This window comes from Hemibagrus wyckioides, linkage group LG29 (assembly GCF_019097595.1).
Source record: "Hemibagrus wyckioides isolate EC202008001 linkage group LG29, SWU_Hwy_1.0, whole genome shotgun sequence".
NCBI lineage: Eukaryota > Metazoa > Chordata > Actinopteri > Siluriformes > Bagridae > Hemibagrus > Hemibagrus wyckioides.
Genome location: NC_080738.1, coordinates 16,144,837 through 16,156,844, shown reverse-complemented (window position 1 = coordinate 16,156,844; position 12,008 = coordinate 16,144,837). Strand labels below are relative to the sequence as shown.

The 12,008-nt window shown below is 42.4% G+C and overlaps 1 protein-coding gene across 1 annotated transcript in view; it reads right to left on the bottom strand.

Moving 5' to 3' along the window:
• Positions 1-1,198: 1,198 nt before the first annotated feature.
• The window catches only part of lrba (LPS responsive beige-like anchor protein), a 226,494-nt gene continuing 215,684 nt past the window's right edge, over positions 1,199-12,008 (bottom strand). Inside the window, exons 56-57 of the mRNA XM_058384588.1 lie at positions 3,509-3,660; positions 1,199-3,212 (exon numbers count right to left, since the gene is read on the bottom strand). Of these exons, the coding sequence (XP_058240571.1) occupies positions 3,122-3,212; positions 3,509-3,660 (243 nt within the window). The 3' untranslated portion in view covers positions 1,199-3,121. The remainder of the gene's footprint in view (positions 3,213-3,508; positions 3,661-12,008) is intronic.

Genomic DNA, 12,008 nt, shown 5'->3' with positions numbered 1-12,008 from the left:
TAAAGGATATTTCACTTCTCCGTCCATATTATAGCAGGATGGTTAAACCACGGACATCACACAGCAGACTCCATGATGCTAACCACTACATCGCAAGCAAAGCACTTGCTTATTAGACTTCTGTCTTAAAAATGGCAGTAACAGTAAAGCTAAGTTTATTAGCAGTAGGTAGATAGACTTTGTGCTATATCTAGGACTTGACCTACCAACCTTCACATTCAGGAACCAGCGCTCAAACCACTGCACCAGTGAGATACACAGTGTTAGTACTATATTATCATATATTACTTGGCTTTCTTTTGCTCTAGGGTGCTGGTGGCTCAGTGGTCGGTTTCTCACCTACCATGTGGAAGGTCTGGCTTTGATTCTCAGCCAGTACCAACTGGATTTGTGTCAGGAAGGGCATCTAGAGTAAGACCTGTGCCAAGTTGTGGTGTAGACCAGTTGGTCTGCTGTGGTGGTGACCCCTCACATGTACGAAGCAGCTGAAAGATCAACAGTTACTTGGCTTTCTCTTGCTAAGGGTAAGAAGAATTGGCTCTGGATATTCAGCAAAATCATCTAAACCACCAGCAGTTCTCGTCTCAACTTTAGTGTTCCTTTAAATCCTTTGACTTCTACTAGTTTTCTAAACGCACTAAGGAACTTCATTAGATGACAAATATCTTTATTCCTCAAACCAGTTTTTAAGAAGCGCCAGAAGAAAAGTTAACAGATTTCAGGTTTTGTGATGGTACTCGTACCTGGGGTGTGGTCCATTCACTTCAATTCTAATTCTAGCTCCATTTGTTTATTTGTACTCAGTCCAAGGGATTTAATAAAGCTAGCTGATTCAAATTAAAATGGGCTCGCTAACATTGAGCAAAGAACTAGCCTGGTAGCATTTCTGCATTGCTGTGTTTCAACGGCGCTAATGTAAACAGAGAGAGTGTTTTGTAGCCGATACACGCTTAGCGATAAGTGTGCATCTAGCGCAGTGTCTGTTAGCGACGTCTCCGTTATTTTTCCCTGCCATCAGGAGCATCCCTGTGTATGTGGAAAGGACTTCCTCCTCGTTAAATTGAAGCCGTCAGTGAGTTTATAAGCTAGATGTTATTACGTTTATAAAGCAGGCCGGAGCGAGTGTCCACAGTGCATTATGGGTAATGACTGACGCGTGTACACGTGTTGGAAAACAAGAACAACAACTTGATTTGAATTCACTTATAAAACTCTGTTTTATTATTTCAATCTCGTCACACACATTTTCACTTTGATTGTCAATGGAAACAAAATATAGGAACAAAAAAACAAACAAGAAAAGCAAGAAGGTGAAGGCGTCACTGTCCTCACCGCGAGGCATGTGCTAATACCAGACTATCACTAGGCTCCCTCTGAAAGGAGGCCGCCTCAGTATACAGCACGCTTACGTCCCAATCCGAAGGATTTAAGGAAGAATGGAATGAGTATAAAGTGGCGAGGCGTGATGATGAGTGATCTCCGGATCAGCATCGCCACACTCCAGTGTTTCAGCTCAGGGTTGAGATTTCATTAAACACTTCACACAGTGAACATCATGTCAGCTTTCTTAGTGCAAGGATTAATCTAACCACAGATTTCTATTCACGATATCACTTCCTGTTAGGATAGATACTGCAGCTACAGTAAAGACACACCAGGACAGGGTCTGGTAGACTGACGGATGTGAAGCATGATTAACAGAGAGATAAAGAGATATAAAGATGATGATGATAATAATAATAAATTTTGCAGTTTGCTTGTCCTCACCCCCTCCACACACACACACACACACACAGATACTAAAGGATATCACCACTGCTAATTTTCTGCTAAGGTTCAAATTACAGCCCTTTAATTATAATAATAATAATAATAATAAAAGAACGGAGAGCACAGATCATCATGGATGTCATCCTCAACGGCAAAATCGCATCGCTCTACAGTCTCGGGAATAATCCCACGTGAATGGGAAACGGGATTTTGTGATTTATATAGTTCCACGATCAGACTCGCGTCGTTCACATCATGAGTTTAACAGTCAGTCGCTCAGCTAATTCTCCTAAAACACTGGATTCGATCACACAATGGAAGGTTATTGCTTTAGCTCTCTGATCACGTGTACTAGCTGAGAAAGGAGACTGGGAAGCAGGTTAAATGGAGCTTAAGTATACTGACATTCACATGATTCATTTTGTAACTGGCTAATTAGACAAGATCAGCTTAGCCCCGCCCCCTTTTCAATTAGTCTAACAGTTTCGATGACACTGCATAAATGGTGTGCATTATACGCTCACGTTAGCAAGCGGCAAGTCGTAACCGCGGACACGTGATGGTCGCTAACAAATTAAGTAACGCACTGATCGTCTGTGTAAAATCTGCTTGTCTGAATCACCTACTACGCTCCAGACGCCGTGCTTTACCGCGTCACACCTCATTTGCATAGAATAAAGACAGCTAGTGTGAGCGTCTGGAGACATCGGTGATGATCTGTGAGCGCTATGATCTGGAACTGGCTTTGTTGCTCCGCAGTGGAGAGTTTGACTTCTTGCTCCGTCGCTTTAATTCTCCCTTTAGTCAGAATTTAGAGTTTGCTAAATATAACAGTCACATTATTAAAGACAGGAAAAAAAAAAACCCCACTCGCCCAGAAGCACGCACATAAAGGGACCGCATTAGGGACATGCCGATAGTCCGGGGCGATGCGATATTTATTGATTTATCACTGGCGCTTTGCGTGAAGCCGAGATAAAGCGCGTCCCATTCGGAAGGCAGTACAGAGACGGACGTCTTACAACATGGCAGTCCGTTATTAACAGAACGATATCGCAACGTCGTTATGAACCTCGATATTATCATTACGTATCGGCACATGCCTAATATTTACTCTGTATACACGTATATGTGTGTTCACATTAGCATCGAGGTGAAAATAGAGCTAAAAATAGATTTTTTTTTTTTTGATATATCGAATCATCAAATTCTAGAAGATCTACAAAACACTCTTTATTAAAAAATAACTATGCTATTCTGATTACATTCAGTGTTCAGGATTCCACCGCACCGCACCGTCGCCACGGTCACCGGGTCGTCAAGGTGACCGGGTGTGACGTGGTAACAGGCATCAGTACCGGGTCCGGTACTCATGGTGCCATCTGTTGAAGTCATTGTAGAAGAGAACGATGCTGCCTGAAGCCATGCCTGTTATGATACATCTACAGAGAGAGAGAGAGAGAGAGAGAGTTTAATATATTTATTTTATGTTATATTTGTTTTATAATTCCATGTGGAAATGTATGGGATTAATTTGGCACTGATCAGTGTTGATGGGTATTAGTATTGAATGATATTGATCAATATTATTGATTAGTATCTGTACTAATTGGTATTGTTGGGTGTTATCAGTATAGATTGTACATTGTATATATCAGTATATAATAATTGCTCTTGTGGGTGTATGATACCTTTGCTCTTGCTCTGTGTGTGTGTGTGTGTGTGTGTGTGTGTGTACCTTTGGTCAGTGGTTATGGCCATGGAGCGAATGGCAGCATCGCAGCCTGGATAAGTGAAGAGCTGTTTGAGATCATGGAGCTGCCACACAGTGAGGACACCTCGCTCTCCTCCACACAGCAGGTACTGACCATCTCTACTCAATAACATAGCCTGGAGAGAGAGAGAGAGAGAGAGAGAGAGAGGGAGAGAGAGAGGGAGGGAAATGGCGAAGGGGAGGGAAAGGGCGAAAGGGGGGGGGGTAAGAGAGAGAGAGAGAGAGAGAGAGAGAGAGAAGGGGAGAGCGAGAGAGACAGAAAAGGAGAACAGGAGAGAAAGATAGAGAGAGAGAGAGAGAGAGAGAGAGAAAAGGAGAAGGGTGGGGGGGAAGAGAGAGGGAGAAGGGGAGAGAGAGAGAGAAAGAGGGATGAAGAAAGAGAGAGAGAGAGAGAGAGAGAGAGAGAGAGAAAAGGAGAAGGGGGGGGAGAGGGAGAAGGGGAGAGAGAGAGAGAGAAAGAGGGATGAAGAAAGAGAGAGAGAGAGAGAGAGAGGGGTTAAGGTGTAAAAATTACAGAACATTTCCAAAGGGGAAAATGGTTGTAGTGTTAAACATGCCTATTCATGCCCACATACACACACACGCACACACACGCACACGCACACACACGCACACACACGCACACACACACGCACACACACGCACACACACACACACACACGCACACACACACGCACACACACACGCACACACACACGCACACACACGCACACACACAGGTATTTCAGGACTTGTAATGATTCACAGCAAAACAGAAAAGTGGATAAGTGACTCAAACACTGACCACCAAAAAACTCTGACCACCAAAAAACTCTGACCACCACAGCACTGGAAAGTGAAACGTCCAACTCCACCTGCTACACCACGTGACTGTACAGTGCCAACTGCACAACCACACACACCTCAATGGGTGTGGTGTGTGTGTGTGTGTGTGTGTTTGTGTGTGTGTACACAACACCCAATATGGGACAATGATGTAGGACTAATAGAAAACAGGTGTGTATATTTTGTAATAAGGACAGGGTAGGGTGGTCTCTCTGACCACTTCCTATTTCTGAATGTTAAATGTCTACCCTCACATCACATACACAACACAGGGCAGTCACAACACACACACACACACACGACACACCATCCTCATCCTTGTCAGTAAACACACCCTTGCTCTTCACTGCAGATGATCATGAACTTCCACGTAAGAGGTTATGTACTGAATGAAGAAATGTACGTCAATATTTTTCCCCAGATAGAGGAGTCCAGTAGCGACGGTCAGTCAAACAACGGTAAGTAAATCCAGATGGGCTGAAAATGTCATCGGTCCATCTCGGTCCATCTTCTAGACAAGTGTGTGACAGAAAGATCTAGAAATATTGCAGCTCTAAAGCCCTACAGTGAGACAGATGATTGTTTTGTTTTTGCTGTATGCTGAAAGGTTTGGGATTAAAAGCTAAATTTAGGACAACTGATCAGAACTGCAGCTTTCATTTCCTACTATTTGCGTGTAGATATCTTAAACAGCTTGCAGTAACCTGCTGCCTTTGGGAGCAGACCAAGCAATGTTAGGGTGAGCAAAAGTATTGGAATAGATTGCATTAAATCATACTTGATATTTGGTTGTATGTGCATGTTTGGTGTATTGTTGGTGTGTTGACATGACAAAGTTCTTCCCAATTAGACTGTATACATCTGATCAGGCATAACATTATGAGCAGTGAGAGGTGAAGTGAATCAGACTGAGTATCTCCTCATCATGGCACCTGTTAGTGGGTGGGATATATTAGACAGCAGGTGAACATTTTGTCCTCAAAGTTGATGTTAGAAGCAGGAAAAATGGACAAGTGTAAGGATTTGAGCTTTGAGTTTGACGAAGGGACAAACTGTGATGGCTAGACCACTGGATCAGAACATCTCCAAAACTGCAGCTCTTGTGGGGTGTTCCCGGTCTGCAGTGGTCAGTATCTATCAAAAGTGGTCCAAGGAAGGAACAGTGATGAACCGGAGACAGGGTCATGGGCGGTCGAGGCTCATTGATGCATGTGGGGAGAGAAGGCTGGACCGTGTGATCCGATCCAACAGACGAGCTACTGTTGATCAAACTGCTGAAGAAGTTAATGCTGGTTCTGATAGAAAGGGGTCAGAATACACAGTGCAGGACGGGTCAGCAAAAGGGGGACCAACACAATATGAGGCAGGTGGTCATAATGTTATGTCTGGTCGGTGTAAATTGGGAGACAGGATGTTCCTGTAAAATTCTGCATTCATTCTGCTGATACCATCATCACTGAGCCCAAGCCATGACTCCACCTTCACCATGCTTGAACAATGAGTTTGTGTCTGTTTTGGATCATGAGCAGATCCTTTCTTTCTCCACCCTGTGGTAGAGGTTCATCTTGTTTCCAGAACTCTCCTCTGTATTTCTAGGTGAATTTCAGCCTGATCCTTACAGCTGATGAGTGTTTTGGATCTTGTGGTATTGTGAGACTTCCACTCCTGCCCTGTGGAGGAGGTTGTTGGTGATATCACTGAGTGTTGTTTTGGGGTTTATCTACACATCTCTCACGATGTTTCTGTCCATCAACTGCTGTTCTTTACCTTCCTGTTCGATGTCTGGTGGTTAATACATTGGTGCTTTCTTTCTGTCAGGACCTTCCGACTTGTAGTACTAGCTCTGCCCAGTGTTTGTGTAATCTCTCTGACTGGCTCTTGTCTCGGCTTCAGAACAGCTTGCTTTTCTCTCACTGACATCTCTCTGATCTTCATGTAAGTTCATCCTTTTTAACAAAGGCAGTCAGAACAGCTGGAACCCAGGACTCGTACCAAGAGCAGACATTCAGAAGTATTCACTGTTTAAACGATTAATCTAACACCTGGGTAACGAGAAACATTCGCATGTTCTGATATTTTTGGAAGGTTCATACAAAACGTGTGATTTTCTAAGCTAACTCTTTTAGATGTATACATCAGAAAATGAGAGCTGAAATTCTGATCCATCTGATCTGATTTTTATTGTTTGATTCCAAACCCTAAGGTCTGCAGTGTATAGCAAAAACAATAGAAATGGACTTGGCAGAATTGGATATTCCAATACTTTTGGAGGCAAGAGAGAGAGCAAGCGTGAGAGAGGTAGGGAGAGAGAGAGAGCAAGAGAAAGAGAAATTGGGAAAGTGATAGAGAGAGAGAGAAAGAGCAGGAAAGAGAGAGGGGGAGAGTGAGAGAGGTAGGGAGAGCGAGAGAAAGAGGAGAGCAAGAGAGAGAGGAGAGAGAGAGAGAGAGAGAGAGCAAGAGTTGAGAGGTAGGGAGGGTGAGAGAAAGAGAGGGAGCGAGAGAGAATAGTGGATATTCCAATACTTTTGGAGGTGAACGTAAATAAACAGACACGTTAGATTAACTGAAAGAAAAATAAAGAGATGGACTCATGCACAGTCCTGCAGATGGATAAACACCATACAGCATTCAGATCTAAATGGACAGACAGGCAGAGAAACACAAGAGTACAAAGATGGTGCCATGATGGACAGACAGAGGGACAGAACCTCAATAATGAAGAACAGAACAATGAAGCCTCTGACTGGTGTGTGTTTTTATGTAGGCGTGTCAGAGCAGAGGCGTGTCCGGTGTCCCGTCTCGTGTACGCTGAGGTGTCCTGGCCGGTGTAAGGTGTGGTGTCCGAACTGTGTGTCGGTCTTGTGTTTAGCGGCGTTGTGCATGCTGCTGCTGGTGGTCATTGCCATGCTGAGCATCATTAACGGACATCTCCGACACACCTGTCTCAATCAGAGCGCAGTGCTGGTGCTGAGCTACACATCTACACACCTACAGCTTCAGAGTGAGTCCATGTCTCACCACACAAACCTGCTGTGTTGTTATAGAACAGCACCGTTTCCATGGTTACAGAGATGATTTACAGATTCATGCTCTTCTTCCTTGTAGATTCCTCATATCCTCAATAACGCCGTGGGTGTAGGAGAGGAGAAAACTCCACCCACGCAGACGACACGCCTCCTGCTTCACCGCTGTATTTACAATCATTATCAGTATTATAATAATATTTAAGAGTTAATAGGAGGTGTGGCCTAAAGATTAAAGGTAGGGTTGTAGGAGAGTATAGTGTGTAGTCCATGTTATTTATCTGTTATGTGTATATATTTTGTAATATAACGTATTAATGATCCAGAAGACGTCTTTCGAGACAGGAGTGCGAGAGAAACACACAATTTGCATGATGCTAAACTGGAAGCTATTAGATTTGCTTTGGAGTGCAGAAATAAAGAAATACTGTCGTATTGGTCCAGGAAACTGTTATATTTAATTGTAAGAATTCAGCACTCTGTTATTTGTACCTCTGTAATATTGTATTGTAATGTGAATGTAAAGGCTCTCTGATAAACCTGTAGATTAAATCACTTTAAAATCACTTGTTTTTTAGTAGTAATTTGTTCAGTAATATTTTTTTTCAGTAGTAAATTTGTTTTTCAGTAGTATTTTTTTCAGTAATAAATGTTTCAGTAGTAAATTTTATTTTCAATAGTAATTTTTTCAGTAGTAAATTTTATCTTCAGTAATAATTCTTTCAGTAGTATTTTTTAGTAATAAATTTTATTTTCAGTAGTAATTCTTTCAGTAGTAAATTAGTTTTTTTAGTAATATGGATTTCAGTAATAAATTTGTTTTTCAGTAGTACATTAGAGTTTCATAAGTCATTTTTTCAGTAGTAAATTTTAAGTTTCTGTAGTAAATTTGTTTTTAGTAGTAAATTTTTCAGTAGTAATTTTTTCAGTAATAAACATGTCTTCCATTCACCACTAAACACGAAACTCTGAAATGACATTCATGCTTCTAATATGGCAGAAAACCCCTAGAAATGCCATACACCTGCCACATGACCTGATTACCACGACTGCTGTGTGTGTTACAGAGTGTCACCCCATTTGGGATGGAGCCATAAAATTGCTGATGTTACCACAAGACCACTATCTACACCTCAGTACATCTGTAACATGATCACTGCAGGGTGTTATTCACGATTCGGGATGGAACAGTGTTGATGTTTTCGAGAGTCGAGGTTTGGATGGAGTCTTAGAATGAAAAAATTTTAGGCTAAAGCACTAGGGTTTAATAAGTTTTAAACTCTACCTAGTGCAGTCTCTGAGGCTCTGAGTCTCTTTGCAGTGAGTGGATCAGAGGTGTGATGGATGTGCTACGTTCTCTAACGCCCCCCCGTGGACCATCGAGCTAAAGCTCACGTCACCTCGACCCATCAGATCCACTTCTCCTCAACTCTCTGGATGGCGCTCTGGCGTCGGAGTCCAGCAGCGCCAGGACCAGAGAGAGAGACAGATTTATTCCCTTCATCTGCTCTTCCTCGGCCGGTCTGGGTTGTGTTACACTGTAAAAAGTCCCACAGGAAACATCCATAATATACTACCACAAAGACGCAGGAGTCTTTTTATTCAGCGTGGACTCACCGCACATCACTCAGTAACAGAGCTACTACTGTACACTGCTTCTGTTAGCATGTAATAGTTAAAGTAAATTATTATAATTAAGTGAATTGTGGTCACTCAGAAGAGGAGCTGAGGAGCTGCAGAGCGCAATAAAGTATTTCTATTAAATTAAATAGACTTCAACTGCAGCTAGATACTCAGAATATCCAGAATAAAGCCACTAATGACTCCTGGACATTCAGAACAAAACCTAACCAGGAAATTCATCAACTGTTCATCCATCCATCCATCCATCCTTCAACTGAATTGTCTATCCATCTAACAATCCATCCATGCACTCAATTTATCCATCTAACCATCCATCCATCCATCCACTGAATTGCCTATTCATCTAACCATCCATCCATCCATCAACTGAATTGTCTATCCATCTATCTAACAATCCATCCATACATCCATCTATTAACTAAATTGTCTATCCATCTCTCTATCCATCCTTCCATCCATCGAATTGTCTGTCTATCTATCTATCTATCTATCTATCTATCTATCTATCTATCTATCTATCTATCTATCTATCTATCCTTCTGTCTGTCCATCAATCCATCAAACTGTCATTCTAACCATCCATTGAATTGTCTGTCCATCTATATCTATCTATTCATTTGTCCATCCATCCTACATCAGACTATACTCATCCATCCATTTTTGCATCCATCTGTTCATACAAAACACAAGCAGAAATACGTTTTTGATGTTTAGATTAGAATATTTCTCTCTGTGATAAATCACCAATTTTATCTGTTTATCCATCCATCCACAGATCTGTCCATCAATCCATTCATCAGCTGTTTAATGTTTGTGATTGTGCTCTAGCACGCTCTGTATAATCCATCTGCATCATTTCATCCTTTGCATCCATCTATCCATTCCTCCTCCATCCATCCATCCTCCCTTCCTCCAGTCGTTTAAGCTTTCTTGCTGCTCACAAGCCCCTGATTTATCCATGTAATTAAATCACCTCCTCATCTCCTAGACCTTATTTGCTTTAGGTCTTTGTTCCCGTCCTAGAAACGTTAGCGTGCTCGCGTTAGCATGCTGAGATCACTGAAGATGTTTTTATAAATAACGTCTGGGAAACGAGGGACTTTTTTTTCCCCCTGGACCGCTCTGAAATCGCTCGCTGTCTTTCCCTCTACAGTCGGTATAAATCACACGTCCCTTTCTGGAACGATCCAACATGGCCGCCACAACTCACGTCTCAGACCCACGGTGAGTGTGTAAGACTAAACAGAGCCGTCGCCCCAGAGACAGCAAACAGAGCGCAGGCCGTTTTTCATCCCTCTTTCCCTCTCTAATCTGTCTCTTCTGGGCCAAAGTCTGTCTGGAGAGGGCAAGGCCAGGGATTTATAGAGACATTAATGCAATCAATTACATATGGCTGCATGTTTCAGGAAGAAAGAATCTGCTAAAAGGGTTACACTCAAGTGACACACACACATTTTCCAGCACACACACACACACACCTAAAAACAGCTCTATATACGACTTCTGTTTCAGCTCGTTTACACACCGCATTTATCTTAAACGTCACTCTCTCTCTATCTCCTAGCCTGACTGCTTTAGCTTCAACTAAATGACTTAATTCTGATATTTTTCACATAAAAATGTAAATAAACCCATGCTAACTTCAAAAACATCTTACTCCAGTCACGCTTCTGAAAAAAGGAGCTCATGCTAATCGCACCTTGCCTTTAGGTCAGGTGAATAAGATTAGCTCCATTAGCATGTTTAGATGGATCATTTATCTCATCATGCAGGCGCTAAGCCAGGTTTAATGTGATTAGCAAAGCTAGCTGTTACTCAGGGCTTGCTTTTTAAACACCTTTTAGTAAAGACCCGATCTATTATCAGATGTTAAAACAGAAGTTAAAAGTCAAGTATTAATAACTGAATATCTGTAGTACTTCACTTTAATCCTACAATTAAAAATGCTAACAGTAAATAATAGAAAACGTTTAGCTTTGTGAATAGGAGATTGTACTGCTTTTAGCTAAATGCCACACAGTCTCTCTTTAGTCATGTTAGCCGTTGCTAATATTTTAACTCTGATTAGCCTGGTTATGCTAGCTCAGTCGTAGTACTAACGCTAGCTGGGTTCGATACCGTTGGCTATTATTAGTCTGGTCAGTGGTTTTCAGCTAACCACAGTTTAGCAGTTTAGCGAGATTAGCATGTGTAGTCGCGGCGCTTCATTAAGGCGAGGAGGGTTTTTTTTCTCCTTTCTCCACACGTCAGTCTAAATGAAAACAAATAGCAGCAGAACGCTAATGGAGGAAGCTAATCAGGATCTGGCAATGCTGCTGCTCTTTCTAATGGGAAACAGGTGTGGAGAGAGTGTGTGTGTGTGTGTGTGTGTGTGTGCTCTGTGGATTTTCCCAGGCCTACAGGAAAGGGAAAGTGATGGAGAAAAAGAAGGAGCTGGTGGATTTCTGGGAGCGCTGCCCGTTAGTGACTAATGTGACCTCTCACACGCTACGACTGCTCTTAGATATTCTGACACACACACACACACACTTTCTCCCTTAGGCCACGCTCGAAATCTCTAGTCTCTCTGTCATGTTGTAACACTGCAGATCAAAGGCCAGCCCTTTCATTCAGAGCAGGAGAGACGGAGTGATGGAGGGAGCGAGGGAGGAGGAGGAGGAGGAGGAGGAGGGCAGACGGAGTCCAGAGCGTATGCTGTGCTTTAATCATGCTCCATTCCACAATCAGAACAAAAGGAGAACGAGTGGAACCTGATTTCCCAAGCGCCCTAAATAATGAGCACACTCCTGAACGCAGGACCAGACTTTCTTTCCCTCCTTCCTTCCTTCCTTCCTTATTTATTTATTTATTTATTAACACACACACACACACTCCAGCTTCCGGAAAAAAATACTCACAGACTTTACACATTAAATCTGTTTTGCACACAAACATCTGTAATACCCAATGCCTGACTAAACCCGCTAATCTGC